Source organism: Spea bombifrons, chromosome 2 (assembly GCF_027358695.1).
Source record: "Spea bombifrons isolate aSpeBom1 chromosome 2, aSpeBom1.2.pri, whole genome shotgun sequence".
NCBI classification, from domain to species: Eukaryota; Metazoa; Chordata; class Amphibia; order Anura; family Pelobatidae; genus Spea; species Spea bombifrons.
The window spans coordinates 140513956-140536310 of NC_071088.1; the positions used below are offsets into that span (position 1 = coordinate 140513956).

The following is a 22355-nucleotide window of genomic DNA, read 5'->3' on the forward strand; positions in this document are numbered from 1 at the left end:
CTGTATACAGTAATATAACCCCCCAGCGCTGTATACTGTAATATAACCCCCCCAGCACTGTATACAGTAATATAACCCCCAGCGCTGTATACAGTAATATAACCCCCCAGCACTGTATACAGTAATATAACCCCCAGCGCTGTATACAGTAATATAACCCCCAGCGCTGTATACAGTAATATAACCCCCCAGTGCTGTATACAGTAATATAACCCCCAGCACTGTATACAGTAATATAACCCCCCAGCGCTGTATACTGTAATATAACACCCCCAGCGCTGTATACTGTAATATACCCCCCCAGCGCTGTATACAGTAATATAACCCCCAGCGCTGTATACAGTAATATAACCCCCAGCGCTGTATACAGTAATATAACCCCCCAGCGCTGTATACAGTAATATAACCCCCAGCGCTGTATACAGTAATATCGGTCGGTGACCCTAGTTTTATGATTTTATCCTCTTTATCCGCAGATTTGGAGGCGGCCTTTGCTGTCAGTCATGTGATATTTTGTGCGCCCCGCGGACGGGTCTGTGGTCAGCTCCACTGGACTGTAGTAACCTGTCTATAGCATTATCTGACATTTCCATATTAAAAGTAAATCACCCATAAAAAACCATAAGGGCCCCGGGCCCCTCACGCTGCAAAGTTTTATTTCTTTTTTTATGTAATAAGTCTCAAAAAAAATACAAAAATTTGTGAAAAAAAAGCATTGAAATAAATAAATCTTTAAAACTCCCGGCAGATAATTCTTTGAGGCCACAGACAGGCCCCGACGTGCCGTGGTATTAGCCTGAGCCGTGGCTGGGGGGAGGGGCGCTGCGGCTCCCAGGGATTAACAGGCACTTATAGTTTAACCCTTTAGTGGTACACAGACCCGCCCCGTATACCCTGCGGTATTATGATGTCATTCACATGCTTTACTTCTCTGTCTGGAGTAAAGTATCATGCTGCACTTGGAGCCGGTGGAGACCCGGTAGTTACCGGCATGCGTCCAGAGCATTCGGCAACCGGCTCATGCATTAAACCTCTGGCACCAAATTCGGCGAATCATTTACCCCAAAATGTCTGCCCTGCCAGTGTCACCCGGGGTATCTGCTGGCCCTGATGTAGCCGGTGACACCCGGGGTATCTGCTATCCCTGAGGTAGCCGGTGACACCCGGGGTATCTGCTATCCCTGAGGTAGCCGGTGACACCCGGGGTATCTGTTATACCTGAGGTAGCTGGTGACACCCGGGGTATCTGCTGGCCCTGAGGTAGCAGGTGACACCCGGGGTATCTGCTATCCCTGAGGTAGCTGGTGACGCCCGGGGTGTCTGTTATCCATGAGGAAGCCAGTGACACCCGGGGTATCTGTTATCCCAGAGGTAGCCGGTGACACCCGGGGTATCTGCTGGCACTGAGGTAGCCAATGACACCCGGGGTATGTTATCCCAGAGGTAGCCAGTGTCACCCGGGGTATCTGCTGGTCCTGAGGTAGCCGGCGACACCCGGGCCCTGAGGGAGCCGGTAATGGCTCTTGTTGGGAGATGCCTTTGGTGTACAGTGTGACTTACTCCATTACTTGATCCATACATCTTGCTCCTCAAGCTTTTAGTGGGGGAGGGGACCATGTGTTGCTGGCTTGTTGTTAAGGGGTTAAGCGTTAACCCTCGCAGCCCCGCCCGCCGGTTAATGAGGCAGCTGCCGGTAATTGCCCCGCCGGGTGATATAAGCGGGGCTCTGGGGAATGGGCTGTTCAGTGAGGGAGGATGTCTGGAGTTATGTACCCGGTGCAGTATCAGGGTTATGGCGTGCCCTACAGGCAGCCTGCCCCCTACTACAAGCCCAAACAACCCTACTGGAAGCCGTCGTACAAGGGAGGCCAGGGACCCCTGAAGTCCCAGCTTCCGTTTGACTGCCTGGACAGCTACAGGTGGGCCCAGCTCAAGGCCTTACTGAGCCAGCTGGGCCCGGAGCTCGGCCGCCACTTCACCCGGGAGATCGGGGTTCAGGTGAACCCCAGGGTGGATGCGTCCGTTCAGTGCTCGCTGGGGCCCCGCACTCTCAGGAGCCGCAAAGGAGGGCCCTTCCTGTGCCGCCCCGTCCCGGGGCAGCACGCCGGGCTCAGCATCATCTCGCCCGTGAGATTTCCGCGCACTATAGCGGTGTATTCCCGCCTGTCTGACCGGAGACTGTTCACCGTCTCCCCTCTACGCGGCAGGGAGGAGGCGAAGGAGGAAGAGGCCCAGGAAGAGGCCCTGGACATGGAGGAGGAGGCCAAGAGCCGGAGGCCGACCTTCCAGGTGCTGTATGCTGGGTTTCAGTGGGGTGTTGCCGCTCAGGCCTGGCCCCGTTTTCATGGTCAATGATGTCCCGGGCGGTGAGGCGCCCCGCCGGTGCTGCTGTTGCCCTCCGCAGGGGGGTAACCCTGAGTAACTAAGACCGCGGCCTGCGGGGCCCTCTGAGGAGAAACATGGCGGGAAAATATTAATTATACCTCGGGAAGGGCCGGAGGGTGGAGTCTGCTCTGCGTGACGTATAACTAGATGACTGCCTGCTTGGTGGGCAGTGTGTGAAGGGGGGTGATTTAGGCCCCAGCGTGAGGTATATAAACACAGTGCGCAGCTGTGCATATCCAGCACCTGGCCTTAAAGAGCCAGCACCCCCCCTCGTTATCACTCCTCTGATGCTGTTAATGGGAACCCCCAGGGCTGTATACAGTAATAGTGAGCTCAATAGCCAGGTCAATGTAAATTACCCCCCAGGATAGTGGTAAAGGGGCAGAATATGGCCGGTTGTTCAGTGTCTGGCGGGGTAGATGGGAGTGGGACCCCCTCGGCTCAGCTCTGTTTTCTGATCTGTCGCCCCTACAGTTCCTGGAGCAGAAATACGGCTTCTTCCACTGCAGGACGTGCCAGGTGCGCTGGGAGAGCGCCTACGTGTGGTGCGTGTCCGGAACCAACAAGGTACGCGGCTAGCTGCCCCTCCCCCACCGGACCCCCAATAGAATCTGTATTACTGTGCCTCCCCTACCGGACCCCAATAGAATCTGTATTGCTGCCCCTCCCCATCGGACCCCCAATAGAATCTATTACTGCCTTTCAGCCTTGGGCTGCCAGACGGTGACCAAGTCTTCTCTGAAAAGCCTGGGCGGATGGCAGGATGACTTCTATCCCACCTGGGATAAAAGCCCCTGGGGTGGTATGTGGAAGGGGGTGGCTGGTATGAGCTTTAGAGTAAGGGGTCTGTGCAGGTGGTAAGTGCCCCAGGGTGGGGCAGTTCAGGCAGTGAGCGCCCCTGGTGGTCACCATGTGATCCTGCAATCCCATCATTCTGCTTCCTTTCAGGTTTATTACAAGCAGTTCTGCCACAAGTGCCAGAAGGGGTATAATCCATACTACGTGGAGGCCATAGAGTGCCAGGTAAGGGAGGCCGGGCCCCTGGCTACCGAACGGGCGTGTGGGGCCATCACCTGTCTATTATATTACACACACCCCTGCATGTGATTGTGTTCATGTCTCTAACGCTCCGCCTCCTCCACGCTGCAGATCTGTCAGAAGGCCTGGTGCTCCTGCCCCGAGAGGAAGCACATCGACCTCAAGAGACCCCACTGCCAGGAGCTGTGCGGCCGCTGCCGGGGACAACGGCTGTCCTGTGATAAAACATACAGCTTCAAATACATCGTGTGAGCCCCCCCTCGCTGCCAGACCCCCCCCCCCACAGGTTTTGGGGTTGCCGTCGGAAACTATGGCGGCTTCGGCCGGCGTGTAGATTTTTGTACTATATTTGCAGATTTTCTTTTTGTAAAGAGACTGTTTTTTGTAAATAAAATGAATATATTTGTTTTGTTCGGAATGTATAGACTCGGACCCACTCACGGTAACGGACGCGTCTCGCAGGGGCCACGGTCTGCACCTCCTCGCCAGCGCTGTCATATTTTTGTATAAATGGCACTAATTGTTATTCGGTTTCATTGAAACGTAAAGCACTGCAGTCCTAAAATAAAAAAATCTCAAGTATTTCCGTGTTTTGAGTTTTTCCTCCCCAGTCTATTGCACACATAGACCTTAACCAGACGTCTGCCTCGTCATTAGGAGCCGTATGCCTGTCCCATGCATGTTTAACCCTTAAGGACCTCTGACTGTTCAGGGCTGTCACACACAAACGGTCTGGCGGTCCTGAACTGCAATTGGCTTAGAAAATGATCTACTCTCACTTTCCTCCCTTAAACAGCATTGCTGTAATGCCTCTATGCTGAGGTATTCAGTAATGCCTATCAGGGGCCATGTCTGGCCCCTCCCCCATGGGCGTCAACTTCTGCCATAAACTATGGCGGCGGACGTCAATCTTTGAAAGTTTAGGAGCCGATCAACGATCTCCTCCTAAACTTCAAAGATGTCCCTGAAATGCTTGATAGCGAGGCATGCAGCGACCCCCAAACACTTACCCCAGGACCGTCACTGAGAGTGACTCTGCCCCTCGCAAGATGGCGGTGCCCTTTAAAAAAAAAAAAACAAAAAAAAACCCACAAAATTGAAAAGAGTCCTCAGGAGCGTCTCTCCAGACCCTCCTGAGAATCTGGCTCCGGCTGCAGGTGGAGCCCAGCTTTCTAATCACAATGTGATGCAAGTGCCAAAGTTAGTGCTTCATCTTCTCAAAATTCTCAACATAGAGATAAAATAAGAGTTTCAAATACCCAAGGGGCGTCTAATTTAATAAAAAATGAATGGTTTGATTCATGAATTGGAGTGGCCGGGCTCAAAGATAGGGCATAGGCACAGACTGACCAAAATGGGGGGGCGCAATTCCCAAATGTAGCTTTTTAACCCCAAACACCAGACAAACCCATCAGTGTACACGGGAGATGTTGCTGAACACCTGGTGGGGGGGTGATAGTGACGTATACCAGGAGCTATGAATTCATTCCTGATGTACAATTTGTGTGAAAAAAATACCAGCTTTGGCAAAGGCTGGTGGTAGAATCTCATGCATGGAAAGGGTTAAAATACCAGCATTTGAAATACCCCGGGGTGTCTAGTTTTCTAAATATATGGTTTGATCGGTATATTGAATTAGCCGGCTTCAAAGATGTTCCAAAGAGGAGATGGAGGCGGAATGACCAGATTTGGAAAAAAAGGTTTGGAAATCGTAAAACGCTACTTGTACTTATTGCCCTATAACTTACAAAAAACAGCAAAAAAACATAAAAACATTGGGTATTTCTAAACTCAGGACAAATAGTAGAATCTATTTAGAAGGTTTTTTACTTGCTTTTGTAGGTGAGTAAAAGATTTTTCAAATAAAAGTCATAAAAGATGTTTTTGGTGAAATTTTCACCCTGTTTTATTATTTTTTTTAGTAAATAAGACGATATGATCAAAATAATGGTAATCATTTTCTTGTCCTAAAAAAAAAACCAATATATAACGTGTGTGTTCGCTAAATGAGGAGAAAATTTCAGCTGAACGCGAGCCCCGCAAAAGGGTTAAAAAAGCCTCGGCCCCGAAGGGTACAAAAAGAAAAAATAAGCCCGGTCCTTAAGGGGTTAACCCTTTCAGTCCCATTAGGACACATCGGTGCGTCCTGACGGGTGCGGGGACATCTCTGCTGGCCGGACTCCCCCCCGGCGACGCGGACTTCCTGCCGTCTGATTGTGTAACGGCGTTCGCCGCGAGCACCGGTACACTGTCATTAAACGAATGCCTGATCACGCGGTCGGACGTTCCCTTCGGGCGACTAAACTGCCTCCCCCCCACAGGACGGGACGCTCTCGTGAGGTCTTTCTAGAGCCTGCTGGGCTCTCCCCAGCCCCCCTCCCGATGGAATTTATTGTGATGGCCTATGGAGCCCCCCCTTACTGATCACGGCGATCAGCAGACGGGGTCTTCTTCTCAAAAAGATGAAATATAATTAAAATCATAATAATCAGGGATATAATTTTTAAATTACGGGGAAGCGGCTTCTTGATCTGAGGAGAGATCTGACGGCCGCTCCGGTGATGAAGGAATTTTTTCTTCCTAGTTTGTGATTGGAATTTGGAAAGAGCCACAAGTAGGTTTTTTTTTTGACCTTTTGGATGAACAGCAATTAGCAGATACAGGAAAGGCTGGGCGTGATGGGAGTCTCTTCAGTCTATATAACTACGTAACCGTGACAAATTGATTGGGAGTGATGTCACAGTGACATCACTGCCATAAAAAAGGTATCAGATCCCCCAGAGATCCTGAGTCAGACTGCACCGGGGGCAGAGCAAAAAATAAAACGTGCCCCCCCAGCCCCTCTGCTACCAGATAAAAACACGACCCCCTTAAGCCAGCGGCGCTGATATGTGATACGGGGTGATACGTGCCGCGCATGGCCCCCCGATACATGATTTATGCGGGTTCATCAAATATGGAAAAGCGCTGTTACGATAAGGGGCAGCGGCAATTTAGAATGATAGACGTAAAAAAAAACATTCTGAGCCTTTAGAAAAGAGGGGCAGATGGGGAGGAAAAAGGGGAGCAGGGATTTGGGGCAGAGAGACGGATGTTTATGGTTTCTGACTGAGTGCAATGCCTGCGGTTGCGCATGCGCTGTGGGCAGCGATCCGGCAGATATTGTGACAGATTACCGTCTCGCGCTACTTCATGGCTCGGATGACTCTCTTCGGGAACCCAGCCGTTCTATTCGTCACTGCGGCAGGCGCTGCGCGTCCCCTCCCAGCCGACAGGTGGCAGCCGCCCCCCGACCTGTTCGCGCGCAGCTCTGTGGTAATTCTGACTCCGCCCCCTCACCTGTTCGCGCGCTGCTCTGTGGTAACTCGGACTCCGCCCCTTCTGCGCCCTGAGGTTGCGCTTCCCGCCTCGCCCAGCATCTCGGGAGGCGGGGCTTGGTGACGTTACCGGTCTGCTTTTGGCGCGGTATTTGGTTGTTTCGCTTCGCGCTCTTTTTGTCACTCAGTTGGGTCTGTGCTTCGCGAAAGTTCGCGCCCGGTACCAGCAACAGCACCGAGCTCACCCGCCGCCAGCATGCACGTGATAAAGCGAGGTGAGGCTGCGGGCACACGGGGAGGCGGACAGAGAGGGGTATAGAGGGCAGGCAGACGGGCTGAGGTGCGGACTCTAACCCCGTCTCCAAACGTAGCGCTCAGCCGCTGTATCAAAAGTGGCTCTGATGTAAAGTTTTGAAAGTGGTCTTATAACCATAGCAACCAAAGAAATTGCCCAATCTACACGGGTGTTGCACTGGTTACTATGGAGACAGCATCACTTTCCTGTCTTCGCTCCGGAATCCAGTGGTTGCCGGTGCGGTGTCGGAGCTCTCAGTGCTGGGATCGGTTTGTGTCTTTACACACCCACCAGCCCTCTGTCGGGGGTATTGGTAGCTATTGGTGCCCCCTGACTGAGCCCTAAGCTGCCCTTATCTCTAACCCTGTGCTCTTGTTTATTTCTGGGGGGTTTAGCGAGACCCCTGCCGTTTATTCCAGCCAGGCCACCGATTGGCCGCCTCGGTGTCCCTTTGTCCATCTGGCCTGGGATGTATTGTCTTCAGGTGCTCGTTGACATGGCCCTGGTGTGACAGGTGTCCTGTCTAGACTACCTCTGGCGTGTACGGAACCAGTCGGGGATATATTAAGCATTGGCGTGGCTTGCGTGTGCTCTTTGGTCTCTCCTTTGCCCCGTGCCACCCGCTCAGTGCTCTCCTCCATAATGCTGCCCTGAAACCACCCAGGGGTAAATACAGATTCCGGGGCGGGTAGCTTGCTGTGATGCCCCTATATGCACCAACACGCGGGTCCCCTCTATCCGCCCCGCGCATGCTGAATAGTATCTGTTGTTTTGTGGCTCGCAGATGGCCGCCAGGAGCGCGTTATGTTCGATAAGATCACGTCGCGGATCCAGAAGCTCTGCTATGGACTCAACGCCGAGTTCGTCGACCCGGTGAGTTACCCCCCCATCCCCCGCTCTCCTCCTGCCGTGGCGATACCCCTGGTAACCTGCGCGCTCCTCTCTCCCCCTCTGGGTAACCTGCGCGCTCCTCTCTCCCCCTCTGGGTAACCTGCGCGCTCCTCTCTCCCCCTCTGGGTAACCTGCGCGCTCCTCTCTCCCCCTCTGGGTAACCTGCGCGCTCCTCTCTCCCCCTCTGGTTAACCTGCGCGCCCCTCTCTCCCCCTCTGGGTAACCTGCGCGCCCCTCTCTCCCCCTCTGGGTAACCTGCGCGCCCCTCTCTCCCCCTCTGGGTAACCTGCGCGCCCCTCTCTCCCCCTCTGGGTAACCTGCGCGCCCCTCTCTCCCCCTCTGGGTAACCTGCGCGCCCCTCTCTCCCCCTCTGGGTAACCTGCGCGCCCCTCTCTCCCCCTCTGGGTAACCTGCGCGCCCCTCTCTCCCCCTCTGGGTAACCTGCGCGCCCCTCTCTCCCCCTCTGGGTAACCTGCGCGCCCCTCTCTCCCCCTCTGGGTAACCTGCGCGCCCCTCTCTCCCCCTCTGGGTAACCTGCGCGCCCCTCTCTCCCCCTCTGGGTAACCTGCGCGCCCCTCTCTCCCCCTCTGGGTAACCTGCGCGCCCCTCTCTCCCCCTCTGGGTAACCTGCGCGCCCCTCTCTCCCCCTCTGGGTAACCTGCGCGCCCCTCTCTCCCCCTCTGGGTAACCTGCGCGCCCCTCTCTCCCCCTCTGGGTAACCTGCGCGCCCCTCTCTCCCCCTCTGGGTAACCTGCGCGCCCCTCTCTCCCCCTCTGGGTAACCTGCGCGCCCCTCTCTCCCCCTCTGGGTAACCTGCGCGCCCCTCTCTCCCCCTCTGGGTAACCTGCGCGCCCCTCTCTCCCCCTCTGGGTAACCTGCGCGCCCCTCTCTCCCCCTCTGGGTAACCTGCGCGCCCCTCTCTCCCCCTCTGGGTAACCTGCGCGCCCCTCTCTCCCCCTCTGGGTAACCTGCGCGCCCCTCTCTCCCCCTCTGGGTAACCTGCGCGCCCCTCTCTCCCCCTCTGGGTAACCTGCGCGCCCCTCTCTCCCCCTCTGGGTAACCTGCGCGCCCCTCTCTCCCCCTCTGGGTAACCTGCGCGCCCCTCTCTCCCCCTCCGGGTAACCTGCGCGCCCCTCTCTCCCCCTCCGGGTAACCTGCGCGCCCCTCTCTCCCCCTCCGGGTAACCTGCGCGCCCCTCTCTCCCCCTCCGGGTAACCTGCGCGCCCCTCTCTCCCCCTCCGGGTAACCTGCGCGCCCCTCTCTCCCCCTCCGGGTAACCTGCGCGCCCCTCTCTCCCCCTCCGGGTAACCTGCGCGCCCCTCTCTCCCCCTCCGGGTAACCTGCGCGCCCCTCTCTCCCCCTCCGGGTAACCTGCGCGCCCCTCTCTCCCCCTCCGGGTAACCTGCGCGCCCCTCTCTCCCCCTCCGGGTAACCTGCGCGCCCCTCTCTCCCCCTCCGGGTAACCTGCGCGCCCCTCTCTCCCCCTCCGGGTAACCTGCGCGCCCCTCTCTCCCCCTCCGGGTAACCTGCGTGCTCCTCGCTCCCCCCCCTCTGGGTAACCTGCGCGCTCCTCTCTCCCCCCTCCAGGCGCAGATTACCATGAAGGTGATTCAGGGTCTGTACAGCGGCGTGACGACCGTGGAGCTGGACACCCTGGCTGCCGAGACGGCGGCCACCCTGACAACCAAGCACCCCGATTACGCCATTCTGGCCGCCAGGGTCGCCGTCTCCAACCTGCACAAAGAAACCAAGAAGATATTCAGCGGTGAGTCTCTGCTTTGTGCCTTTTTCCACCCCAATCCACGTTTTGTGCAAATGAACCAAAAAACCATTCTGGCGCATTTTTTGTATTGCTTTTCTGGTCCGTTCGCCGTCGCTCGCTCTGTCTCTCTGCCCCCCCCCCCGTTATATCACGCCCATGCGCTGTCTCTCTCGCCCCTTCGCGCTCTGTCTCTTCGTGTCCACGCGCCGTCTCTCTCGCCCGCTTGCGCTCTGTCTCTTCGTGTCCACGCGCCGTCTCTCTCGCCCGCTTGCTGTCTGTCTCTCTCCGTGTCCACGCACCGTCTCTCTCGCCCGCTTGCTGTCTGTCTCTCTCCGTGTCCACGCACCGTCTCTCTCGCCCGCTCGCGCTCTGTCTCTTCGTGTCCACGCACCGTCTCTCTCGCCCGCTCGCGCTCTGTCTCTTCGTGTCCACGCGCCGTCTCTCTCGCCCGCTTGCTGTCTGTCTCTCTCCGTGTCCACGCACCGTCTCTCTCGCCCGCTCGCGCTCTGTCTCTTCGTGTCCACGCACCGTCTCTCTCGCCCGCTCGCGCTCTGTCTCTTCGTGTCCACGCGCCGTCTCTCTCGCCCGCTTGCTGTCTGTCTCTCTCCGTGTCCACGCACCGTCTCTCTCGCCCGCTCGCGCTCTGTCTCTTCGTGTCCACGCGCCGTCTCTCTCGCCCGCTCGCGCTCTGTCTCTTCGTGTCCACGCGCCGTCTCTCTCGCCCGCTCGCGCTCTGTCTCTTCGTGTCCACGCGCCGTCTCTCTCGCCCGCTTGCTGTCTGTCTCTTCGTGTCCACGCGCCGTCTCTCTCGCCCGCTTGCTGTCTGTCTCTTCGTGTCCACGCACCGTCTCTCTCGCCCGCTCGCGCTCTGTCTCTTCGTGTCCACGCACCGTCTCTCTCGCCCGCTCGCGCTCTGTCTCTTCGTGTCCACGCGCCGTCTCTCTCGCCCGCTTGCTGTCTGTCTCTCTCCGTGTCCACGCACCGTCTCTCTCGCCCGCTCGCGCTCTGTCTCTTCGTGTCCACGCGCCGTCTCTCTCGCCCGCTTGCTGTCTGTCTCTCTTCGTGTCCACGCGCCGTCTCTCTCGCCCGCTCGCGCTCTGTCTCTTCGTGTCCACGCGCCGTCTCTCTCGCCCGCTTGCTGTCTGTCTCTTCGTGTCCACGCGCCGTCTCTCTCGCCCGCTTGCTGTCTGTCTCTCTCCGTGTCCACGCACCGTCTCTCTCGCCCGCTCGCGCTCTGTCTCTTCGTGTCCACGCGCCGTCTCTCTCGCCCGCTCGCGCTCTGTCTCTTCGTGTCCACGCGCCGTCTCTCTCGCCCGCTTGCTGTCTGTCTCTCTCCGTGTCCACGCACCGTCTCTCTCGCCCCTTCGCGCTCTGTCTCTTCGTGTCCACGCACCGTCTCTCTCGCCCGCTCGCGCTCTGTCTCTTCGTGTCCACGCGCCGTCTCTCTCGCCCGCTTGCTGTCTGTCTCTCTCCGTGTCCACGCACCGTCTCTCTCGCCCGCTCGCGCTCTGTCTCTTCGTGTCCACGCACCGTCTCTCTCGCCCGCTCGCGCTCTGTCTCTTCGTGTCCACGCGCCGTCTCTCTCGCCCGCTTGCTGTCTGTCTCTCTCCGTGTCCACGCACCGTCTCTCTCGCCCCTTCGCGCTCTGTCTCTTCGTGTCCACGCGCTGTCTCTCTCGCCCGCTTGCTGTCTGTCTCTCTCCGTGTCCACGCACCGTCTCTCTCGCCCGCTCGCAGTCTGTCTCTCCGTGTCCACGCGCCGTCTCTCTCGCCTGCTCGCCCTCTCTCCGTGTCCACGCGCCGTCTCTCTCGCCCGCTTGCTGTCTGTCTCTCTCCGTGTCCACGCACCGTCTCTCTCGCCCGCTCGCGCTCTGTCTCTTCGTGTCCACGCACCGTCTCTCTCGCCCGCTCGCAGTCTGTCTCTCCGTGTCCACGCGCCGTCTCTCTCGCCTGCTCGCCCTCTCTCCGTGTCCACGCGCCGTCTCTCTCGCCCGCTCGCGCTCTCTTCGTGTCCATGCGCTGACGCAGGGTTTTCTCTTGGGTTGCAGATGTGATGGAGGATTTGTATAACTACGTGAATCCGCGGAACGGCAGACATTCCCCGATGGTCTCCAAGGAAACGTTGGACATCGTGTTGGCGAATAAAGATGTGAGTTTCTGTGTCCTTGGTGAATCGACCAATCATTGTTGGCTGTCCTGCGGTATGTGGGCGGGGCTCGGCGTTACTGCGGATATTGTTCAGTCGGTTCTGGGTGAGGACTCGGCTGTCTCTTACTCGCATTACATTAAATACATTCTTACCATTATTTTTACACAAAGTTTCCATTTTGCCGCAACAAACGTCACCAATTCTGTGTTATGGGGGATCCTTGTAGCGTACGAGTTACCTGCGTCCCCCGCCGGACATGTCTGTCTGTGTATGTATAGGTGTGTGTGTAAATGTTCATCTGTCTGTGTATGTATAGGTGTGTGTGTGTATATGTTTATCTGTCTGTATGTGTATGTATAGGTGTGTGTGTGTGTGTGTATATATATATCTGCCTGCCGTGCGCTCCTCACTGTGTAACAGATAACGTTTCTCTCCTCAGCGCCTGAACTCCGCGATTATCTACGACAGAGATTTTTCCTACAACTTCTTTGGTTTTAAGGTAATGAGCGGGGATTTAATTCACGGCGTTGGATATGACTTGTAGATGGGGGGGGGGGGGGAGGGGGGGCTTTATGTTTATTGTATGGGCTTCGTACTTATTTTTATTTTTTTTTCCCTCCCCAGACTCTGGAGCGATCCTACTTACTGAAAATAAACGGAAAAGGTAAAAATATATTAACCGCCCGCCTCGTGGGGTTTAAGGAGCGGTTGGTGTCCGGGGGGGGGGTCAGACACGTATCATGTGCAGCTTACTCGGACCGCTTTGCAGCACCAGGTGCTGTGAGCTTTTCAGGGGAGTTGCGTTTGGGGGGGTTGTCTCCCCGTTATGTTGCGTTTGGGGGGGTTGTCTCCCCGTTGCGTTTGGGGGGGTTTGACGCCCCGTTTCTGACTCCCCCTCTCTGTTCTCGGCCAGTGGCGGAGCGGCCCCAGCACATGCTGATGAGGGTGTCTGTGGGCATCCATAAAACGGACATCGACGCCGCCATCGAAACCTACAACCTGCTGTCGGAGAAATGGTTCACGCACGCCTCGCCCACGCTCTTCAACGCCGGCACTAACCGGCCCCAGCTCTCCAGGTACGTCGGGCCCCGCCAGGCCTCGCCTTAACCCCTTCCGTACCGGGACGTACCTGGTACTTCCTGGTTAACAGTCACTGGTAGACCGGGACGTACCAGGTACGTCTCCTCCAAAAAACGCCCCCACATCACCACAATCGCGGTGATCGCGGGGGCGCTGCTGCTGGTGTCTGCCCAGGACTCCTGGGCAGACAGCACAGCCTGTCTAAACCCGCCCCCAAGCCTACGATCACTCCCACGGAGTGATTTTGTAGGCAGAAACAGCGATTGCAGAAAAATCTGCAATCGCGGTTTCAGCTGCCACAGGCAGCTTCAGGGAATGGGGGGGGGTGTTGAATGGGTCCCCACACAAGTGTGGGGACCTGATCCAACACCCCCCTGCTGCCTGATCGCTCCATGAGAGCGTCAGTGCAGCGTTAACCCCTTCAATGCTGCGATCGCGGCATTGAAGGGGTTAATTGCCGTTTTGTAGGGGGCTCTGCTGCTGGTGGTCTGCCTGGAAGCCCAGGCAGACCAGCAACAGCAAAAACGACCCCCCAGAAGTCCTCTGATCAGTCCTGTAGGACTGATCAGAGAGATTCCTCCCCTACAATCTCCAGTCTATTGGAGATTGTGTCCCAGCTGCCAGAGGCAGCTTCAGGGACAGGGAGACAGGGTTCTTTGGTCTCCACATGAGTGTGGAGACCAGCCCCCCCCACCCCCTCCCTTGCTCAGTTAACCCCTACCCCCCCTCTTCCTCAATTAACCCCTTCAATGCTGCGATTGTGTATGACCCCCCATCGCAGCATTGCAGGGGTTAATATTAGTCCCCACAAGCTTGTGGGGACTAAATATCAGTCAATGCTGTGCTTCAATGGAGCATCAGCATTGAAAGAGTTAAAAAAAAATTAAATAATAATAATAAAGAAAAATAAAAAAAATTAAATAAATTAATAAATTAATAAAATAATAATAATTAAAAAAAAATAACAGCACTGACCTGAAAGTCCAGGGTGCTTCCAGGTCAAATGCTGGGCTGGGCTGATCAGATCGCTCCTAGCCAATAGGAGTGATCGGATCATTATGGCAGCCCATGGATGACCCTGCTCTACAAAGAGAGAGGGGTCATCTAGGTTAATTATGAAAAAACACAAATTATTAATAAATAAAAAAATCCTAATTATTACCTGATCACTTGTCGGTGACATTTTAAGTCGCTGATTATTGATCGGTCTCCCTGATTGATGTCAGCGGCCTAAACCTGTCACTTACAAGCAATCTGATAAAAAAAAAATATTTAAAAAAATGTAAATGCACATGTTCCAGTTTTGCCCTCATAGCTTCCTCAAAAAATGCATGAACCATGCATGTGAGGCCTTGTTGGAATCATGGGATGTTGGTGAACAAAATGTGGTGCTTTCTTCCACTGTTGCACGTATGCTGTGCAAGAAATTCAGTGCAACATTGAAATGTATGCGTTAAAAATGCAATAAAATTTCCCTGTGAAGTTTGGCAGACATCAGTGAAGAAATGGCTAGCTGAAAACTGTCAAAACTACCCTAGTTGAACACCTTGACTCGTCTACTGTTCATAAATATATACTTTTATGGGGTAATTTACAGTGGGGGGCTTCCAAAATGTCCCAAATGGGATATGGGCCCAGCAAACCAATTTCTGAAAATTCCAAATGTGAAAAGTAAAATGCGCATGTTCCAGTTTTGCCCTCATAGCTTCCTCAAAAATTGCATGAACCATGCATGTGAGGCCTTGTTGGAACCGGGGGATGTTGGTGAACACAATTTGGTGTTTTTTTCTGCAGTTGCACATATTCTATACAAAATATAATATAAAATCTAAAGCAACATTGCAACATATGCAAAAAAAAACAAAAAAATATAAAAATACCTCAAAATTTGGCAGCAATTGGCGATAAAATCCCTGTTTGAAAAGTGTCAAAATGACCCTAGTTGTACACCTTGACTTATCTACTGTTCATAAACATATAATTTTGGGGGGATAATCAGTATCTGTGACAACTATTGCAGTTATTAGACTACCATGCCAAGTTTGAAAAAAATTACATTACAAAAACGTAATGCATGCCTTGCAATATTTGCCCTATACTGGTCAAAATAGATAAAAATCTTGGCCATGTTGGGTGGTTTCCAAATCAGGACAACTTAATGAATATATTTGGGATAATTTTTTCCCATTGGTTCAATGTGTGTACAATTTGTGTGTATACAAAACTGTAAAAAAATGCTTTTTTTTCATTTTTTCCCCACTTTTTCCAGTTTATTTCAAATAAAACAATGTACTACCCAGCTTAATATGGTTTCAAATGAAAGCCCTACTTGTGCTGAAAAAAACAATATATGATTTGTGTGGGTGCACCAATTGATAAGAGAGAAATTACAGTTGAAGAAAGACATGGCAAAAACACAAAAACGGCTCCGGTCCTTTAGCGACACGTTAGTATCAAAATCCCGGTCCTGAAGGGGTTAAATCCCCTCAGCGCGCTGGCTGTGCCCCCTCCCCCGGACGCCGTCCGCAGGTGTGCTCAGCGCTGCGTTCCTCTTTCCTCCCCCAGCTGTTTCCTGCTCTGTATGAAGGATGACAGCATCGAAGGCATCTACGACACGCTCAAGCAGTGCGCTCTCATCTCCAAGTCCGCCGGGGGCATCGGGGTGGCCGTCAGCTGTATCCGGGCCACCGGCAGCTACATCGCTGGGGTGAGTCCGGCCTCGGTTACAAATATTGGGTAACTCCCTTAATCGTAACGCTTGGGGGTAAACGCGGGTTGGGTGGGCTTCGGTGGGGTGGGTTTTTACGCAGATGTCGTTTTTTTCTAGTATTTGTCTCCTAATTATTTTCTTAATTTTTTTTTAGACAAACGGGAATTCCAACGGCCTCGTCCCGATGCTGCGAGTTTACAATAATACGGCGCGATACGTCGACCAGGGAGGCAACAAGGTCAGTGATACGGAGCGATAAACCCGCCATCGATAAAAAGTCCTGAATGCTAAGTCTCATTAATGCTAAGACTAGAGGGGGGGAATAAATTAACGCTTTGCAGTAAGAGGGGGAGCGCGTACCGTGTATATAAAGGTCGTGTCTGCCGCCCGTGGCTTGCGCGGGGGCTTTGATCTTGGCGTGTTTGCCCTTCAGAGGCCTGGGGCCTTCGCCATCTACCTGGAGCCCTGGCATTACGACGTGTTTGAGTTCTTGGACCTGAAGAAGAACACCGGCAAAGAGGAGCAGCGGGCGCGGGATCTCTTCTACGCCTTGTGGATCCCCGACCTCTTCATGAAACGCGTCGAGTCGAATCAGGTGAGTGGCCGGCGAGGGACCGCTCTATCCGGGGGCGGCTTCGAGCGTTTAATAAAGCCTGCGCGTGACGGCCGGTACCGGCTCGGGCCCCGGGGCAGTTCCCTATGCTGTGGCAATGAGTTGGGAGGTCTCGGGTCCTGCGCCCGCCGGGTAACGCGGTTCTTCTCTTTTAAGGACTGGTCGCTGATGTGTCCTCACGAGTGTCCGGGCCTCGAAGAAGTCTGGGGGGAGAAGTTTGAGGAGCTTTATGAGAAGTAAGGACCGTTCTCGTCGCGTTATCGTGCCCGGTGCTCGGCGATAAGACCTCCGGGGCTGCTCCGTCGGCTGACTTCTTCCTCTGTGCTTTAGGTACGAGAGAGAAGGCCGCGTCCGTAAGGTGGTGAAGGCGCAGCAGCTGTGGTACGCGATCATCGAGTCCCAGACCGAGACTGGAACCCCCTACATGCTCTACAAGGACGCCTGTAACCGGAAGAGCAACCAGCAGAACCTGGGCACCATCAAATGCAGCAACCTGTGCACCGAGATCGTAGAGTACACCAGCGACAAAGAGGTACTTCCCGCGTTACCCCGGGGCCCTGCCGCGGCGGTACTCGGCTCTCTACGGACTCTCTGCTCGGGGGGGAAAAGCGAGTTAAATAACGTTACGGCTCCCGCGAGATCGCATCAGTCCGTGGGGCGAGCAGGCGGATCAAACGCTGGCGCTGCCTCTGGGGGCTTGAGAGCAGTTTCCTTAGCATGTAATATAAAGCGCAAGCTCTGCGGCACGCTAGCAGGTTCCAAACGCGCGCCCCTGCAGGCATATCAAAGTAATAGTGAGTCGTTATGCCTTAAGTACTGTTGTACAGCGCTGCGGAATATGTGTGCGCTTCAGTAGTTGCATGATGCCAGCGGGTCCCCTGTGCTTTACGATGTGAGATTCATTAATCTGGTAAAGCTGCTCTTTGTGTAACATTAAAGTAGTGTTTGCAGAGTCTCGCCGCCCGGCGGTGTTTATTCGGCTGCTGGGTGCTCCTGGATTTAGCGCAAAGCTTTGCATTAGCGAATGGTGTACGAGGCTCTGGTATAGGGGAGCTTTTTCCTTGCCTTCTGTCTCATCCCTCCTGTTAATCCGGTAATAGAGTGTAAGCTCCTAGGATCAGAGTCCTCCTCGTTCTCGCCAGGCTTGTGTTACTGCTCATATCGTCCTCCTGTAACACCGCTACGGACTCTGCGGGCGATATATAACCGTATTCCTTCTCCCCGCAGGTCGCGGTGTGTAACTTGGCCTCCATCGCGCTGAACATGTACGTGACGCCCGAGCGCACCTTTGATTTCCAGAAGCTCGCTGAGGTCACCAAGGTTATTGTGAGGAACCTGAACAAGATAATCGAAATTAACTTCTACCCCGTGCCGGAGGTGAGCCCCTCGCCGGTCGTCCGGTGCCTGCACCCCCCTCCCGACACCTCAACTTAGATTTAAATTATGGGGGGGAGTGCGGCCTTTAATCGCGACGATGCGGTGAGAGGAGGAGAATATCGCGCTTTATTCGCGGTGATATAATTCACAGACCCGGCCGGGGTCCCCGGCGGCCGCTGTATCCGTCGGGAGGCTCGGGAATTATTCGTGAATCTTCTCGTATGGGACGCGATCGACTAAATTGTTTGCTTCCTGCCTTTCTACCTGTGCGCAGGCAGAGTACTCCAACAAACGCCATCGTCCCATCGGGATAGGCGTGCAGGGCCTGGCGGACGCCTTCATCCTCATGAGATACCCGTTCGAGAGTCCCGAAGCCCAGCTGCTCAACAAGCAGGTCTTCGAGACCATTTATTACGCGGCGCTGGAGTCCAGCTGTGAGCTGTCCAGAGAGCTGGGTCCGTACGAGACGTACGAGGGCAGCCCTGTCAGCAAAGGGGTAAGTGTGGGGGGCGGACCGGTATAATGCTTTACTGCTGGGTGGATAAGTGGAACAGCCTCCCAGCAGAAGTGGTAGAGGGTAGTACAGTGAGGGGATTCATATTCTGGGTGTAGTTTCTGAAGCCGTTGTTTTGCAGATCCTGCAGCACGATATGTGGGACGTGACTCCCACCGGCCTCTGGGACTGGGCAGCTCTAAAAGAAAAAATTGCCAAGTAAGTGTCAGACATTGTGAGGACCCCTTTACTCGCCAGCCGCTTACCCAGCTTCACCGCGCCGGCGACCCGCTAGCCACACGCATGACGCACACCGCATTCCTGGCCTTTATGTACAAATTATATGAAGTAAACATCATTCGTCTCTTAAACTTGGATCAGCAAATACAACGTACCATTGGAACGCCGGAGTGATGGGAGTGATAAAGGGCCATTGGAACCCAGGAGTGATGGGAGTGATAAAGGGCCATTGGAACACAGGAGTGATGGGAGTGATAAAGGGCCATTGGAACGCCGTAGTGATGGGAGTGAAAAAGGGCCGTTGGAGCACAGGAGTGATGGGAGTGATAAAGGGCCATTGGAACCCAGGAGTGATGGGAGTGATAAAGGGCCACTGGAGCATGGGAGTGATAAAGGGCCATTGGAACCCAGGAGTGATGGGAGTGATAAAGGGCCACTGGAGCACAGGAGTGATGGGAGTGATAAAGGGCCGTTGGAACGCAGGAGTGATGGGAGTGATAAAGGGCCATTGGAACACCGTAGTGATGGGAGTGATAAAGGGCCGTTGGAGCACAGGAGTGATGGGAGTGATAAAGGGCCATTGGAACACAGGAGTGATGGGAGTGATAAAAGGCCATTGGGACACAGGAGTGATGGGAGTGATAAAGGGCCATTGGAACCCAGGAGTGATGGGAGTGATAAAGGGCCACTGGAGCACAGGAGTGATGGGAGTGATAAAGGGCCGTTGGAACGCAGGAGTGATGGGAGTGATAAAGGGCCGTTGGAACGCAGGAGTGATGGGAGTGATAAAGGGCCGTTGGAACACAGGAGTGATGGGAGTTATGAGAGTCCATTAAAAATCAGCCATTTCCAGCTACAATAGTCATTTACAGCATTAACACAGTCTGTGCTGGATTTCTCACCCTTTTCATGTTTTCGTGGATAAAGCGGGCTGTTTCTAAGTGACCCCAAGCTTTTAACCCCTTAAGGACAATGGGCGGTCCCTAAACCCATTGAAAACAATGCATTTTGAGCCCGTACATGTACGGGCTGTGTCATTAAGGGGTTAAACGCTTGTGTATGTAGTTGGTAACGTTTCCTTGAGCTGCGGGTCCCTCGGCGTGTGCGGCGTGCTCGCTCGTGTCGCTGATGCGGAGTGGTAAATAGTTTTGGGGTATTTTTCTCTTTCAGGCACGGCGTTAGGAACAGTTTGCTGTTGGCCCCGATGCCCACGGCTTCCACTGCACAGATACTGGGCAACAATGAATCGATCGAGCCTTACACCAGCAACATCTACACCCGCCGGGTGCTGTCGGGCGAGTTCCAGGTGAGGCCCGATTGGCCCTTTGGCAGCTTTTGAGGCCGGGGATCACAGATGAGGTGTGTGTGGGGGGGTGCATTACCTCATTTTCACATAGAAAGCATTCCGATCGCTGTTAACACTTTCCTCCCCTAATGCGCGGGGGGGGGGTATGCAGTGTTCTTACCAGGTCTCCCATAGGATGAGGGAAGTTGGATGACTTTTGTAGCCACGTTGGCAATCGCTCCGACCACTCTGATTAACCGCGTATAACCGAACATAATGTCTCTCAGATCGTCAACCCGCACTTACTGAAAGATCTGACGGAGCGCGGCCTGTGGAACGAAGAGATGAAGAACCAGATCATCGCCTGCAACGGATCCATCCAGGTACCTGCCGGTAAACGCCCCCGGGGGTGGCCATAGTTATTGTATGATTAAAGCACGGATTCCCGGTAATGCCCCGGGCTTGGCCATTCGGGCGAGATGCCCCTCTGCTTTCTCAACCTGATGTTTTACTTAGCAGTTTGCCACATGTTGCCCCTAAACATGCCCTCGCCCTGCGTTGGGGTCCAGCGTCGTTCTCGCCGGTAGCCGCTTCTACCCGGAAGATTCTTATTTCCTGTGCTTTCTCCCCAGAGCGTCCCGGAGATTCCTGACGACCTGAAGGAGCTCTACAAGACAGTGTGGGAGATCTCTCAAAAAACCATCATCAAGATGGCCGCCGACAGAGGGGCCTTCATCGACCAGAGCCAGTCCCTGAACATCCACGTGGCCGAGCCCAACTACGGCAAGCTGACCAGCATGCACTTCTACGGCTGGAAACAGGTAAAGCGCCACGTCGGGGGTCCCCTGTAAGTTTGGATATGTGAGTGGGACAGGAGCGGGAGAACCAGCGCCGCGGGGAGACTCGAAAGGTTTCCTTCCATCCCCACGCTTCCTCTTTATAAATACGAGCCGTCGTGTGATGCTCTGCGGGCCGGTCTGCTTTACCCTGCATGAAAAGAGGTGTCTCACAGCTGTTTTTTGTTAGGGCTTGAAAACAGGGATGTATTACCTGCGCACCCGGCCAGCCGCCAACCCCATCCAGTTCACCCTCAACAAAGAGAAGCTGAAGGAAAAGGAGACCCCGTCTCAGGACACCGCCAAGGAGGAGAAGGAGAGGAACAAGGCCGCCATGGTGTGTTCTCTAGAAAACCGCGACGAGTGCCTGATGTGCGGCTCGTAGCCGCGGCCACCGGCTGCCCAATACAGAGACTTATAACCCAAGCCCCTCTGCCCTGGCTGCGGAGCCCTGGCCGGTAAAGACTGTTAGTAGCCACCGGCGGGGCGTCCATTGCTTCCCGTCTTGCTTGATTTCTCGGCTCTAGAGTGAACGTTCTGATGAGATTCGGGGGAAATCAATGAATTTTTCTATTAAAAATAAAAAACTGGAAAAACCTCTGCCTGCGTCTGGCAGATTCTAGTGCATAGAAATAAACTCTAAGTATTCTTACTCTGGGAGTGATTTGATCCCCGTTATTTGGGATTTGACGGGTAGGATGCGGTCGCTCCGTGCATTAAACCTCCGCTCTTACTTTACTCCCTGTAGAGGGAATGTGACGGACCCTCTGATTCCCCCAAATCATGTGTTCTTCCTGGGTGATGCAGGGGGCTTGGAGCACGGGGTCGCCGCGTGCTTCAGAGACCTGTTGTTGGCAGTGAGCTTCCTACTTCCTGTCATGTGACAGGATTAGCCAGTAAGCGGCTGCTCCCCCCGAACCTGCAGTCACAGGAGCAGAGATACTCTGCGTATAGAAGCCGTTTATGGCAGCCGTACCTATGGATTTTTTTCCTGCGTATAGTGGCAGTGCGTATGGGTTGTTCTTTGCCCTCAGGACAAGCTTCTGAAAGACCAATCAAAAAGTAAACTCCTCCCCTCTTACCCATAAAAGCCTGCAAACTGGAAGAGTCCTCAGTTCTTTCTTGTTCCTTGTAGGGTGAACAGCTTCGTGGATTCTTCTGATGGTGCGGCACACGGGTTGTTGCCGGTGGGGGTTCTCTTCCAGGATCCACTGTGATCCTGTAGCGCGATCTTAGCATGCGCGGGACGGATCGTTTTTATGGCGTCAATTCTGATGAATTCGCAGCCTATTTAAAGCTGTGTGAACCTGACTGACCACAAGCGTGTGCGTCAGGTCAGGTTCCCGTGTCACCAAGCCCCCACACGGTTGTCTTGCATTGGATTTAAAAAGTGTTTGGTTGTGGTTTAAACTTCCCGGGTGGAAGTTCCGTGCTGCGCTCCCCGTAACTGGCTTACAGAGGCAGCGTTCACTCTATCCTTTTTGGTTACGGAGGAGCATGCGCAGCTGTGTGGAACGCACGCCCGGGTGGCTATTCATTCCACTGTGATCCTGTAGCGCGATCTTAGCATGCGCGGGACGGATCATTTTTATGGCCCCAATTCTGATGATTTGGCAGCCTATTTTAAGCTGTGCAAACCTGACTGACCACAAGCGTCCACATATTAGACCTTTCTGCAGCTTTGGAAGCTGCCTTTGGCCTTCATGTTCTTCAAGCGGTCAATGCCTCTATCCCACCCATGTAAGGGACCTTTCTATATCCCATACGTACTGCCACTATACGCAGGGAAAACAATCATTTCTTACCGTAAATTTTCTTTTTCCTAGTATAGCGGCAGTACGTAGTTCCCTCCCTTATACGTTGGAGTGAGTAGTGTTTCTTGTTA

The 22355-nt window shown here is 54.2% G+C and overlaps 2 protein-coding genes across 2 annotated transcripts; both read left to right on the plus strand.

Annotated features, from left to right (window-relative positions):
- Positions 1-1697: 1697 nt before the first annotated feature.
- Positions 1698-4005, plus strand: LOC128474413 (zygote arrest protein 1-like). The gene is made up of 4 exons (XM_053456745.1): positions 1698-2289; positions 2860-2952; positions 3334-3408; positions 3535-4005. The coding sequence occupies exons 1-4, from the start codon at positions 1756-1758 to the stop codon at positions 3673-3675; spliced, it is 843 nt and encodes a 280-aa protein (XP_053312720.1). The 5' UTR covers positions 1698-1755; the 3' UTR covers positions 3676-4005.
- Positions 4006-6861: 2856 nt separating this feature from the next.
- On the plus strand, positions 6862-21066 carry RRM1 (ribonucleotide reductase catalytic subunit M1). The gene is made up of 19 exons (XM_053456742.1): positions 6862-7015; positions 7820-7908; positions 9514-9691; positions 11736-11836; positions 12276-12335; positions 12461-12500; positions 12750-12912; positions 15482-15623; positions 15781-15864; positions 16060-16221; positions 16396-16475; positions 16570-16771; positions 17467-17616; positions 17891-18112; positions 18252-18328; positions 19520-19655; positions 19922-20017; positions 20267-20455; positions 20661-21066. The coding sequence occupies exons 1-19, from the start codon at positions 6997-6999 to the stop codon at positions 20853-20855; spliced, it is 2385 nt and encodes a 794-aa protein (XP_053312717.1). The 5' UTR covers positions 6862-6996; the 3' UTR covers positions 20856-21066.
- Positions 21067-22355: the final 1289 nt, after the last annotated feature.

What these genes read in the sequence shown, in the direction of transcription:
- LOC128474413 (XM_053456745.1), top strand. Translation starts at nt 1,756, where the DNA reads ATGTCTGGAGTTATGTACCCGGTGCAGTATCAGGGTTATGGCGTGCCC. An exon ending in GCCGGAGGCCGACCTTCCAG is followed by an intron (nt 2,290 to 2,859) that starts GTGCTGTATGCT and finishes TCGCCCCTACAG; the next exon opens with TTCCTGGAGCAGAAATACGG. An exon ending in TGGAGGCCATAGAGTGCCAG is followed by an intron (nt 3,409 to 3,534) that starts GTAAGGGAGGCC and finishes TCCACGCTGCAG; the next exon opens with ATCTGTCAGAAGGCCTGGTG.
- RRM1 (XM_053456742.1), top strand. An exon ending in TCGTGTTGGCGAATAAAGAT is followed by an intron (nt 11,837 to 12,275) that starts GTGAGTTTCTGT and finishes TTCTCTCCTCAG; the next exon opens with CGCCTGAACTCCGCGATTAT. An exon ending in CTAAAAGAAAAAATTGCCAA is followed by an intron (nt 18,329 to 19,519) that starts GTAAGTGTCAGA and finishes TTTCTCTTTCAG; the next exon opens with GCACGGCGTTAGGAACAGTT.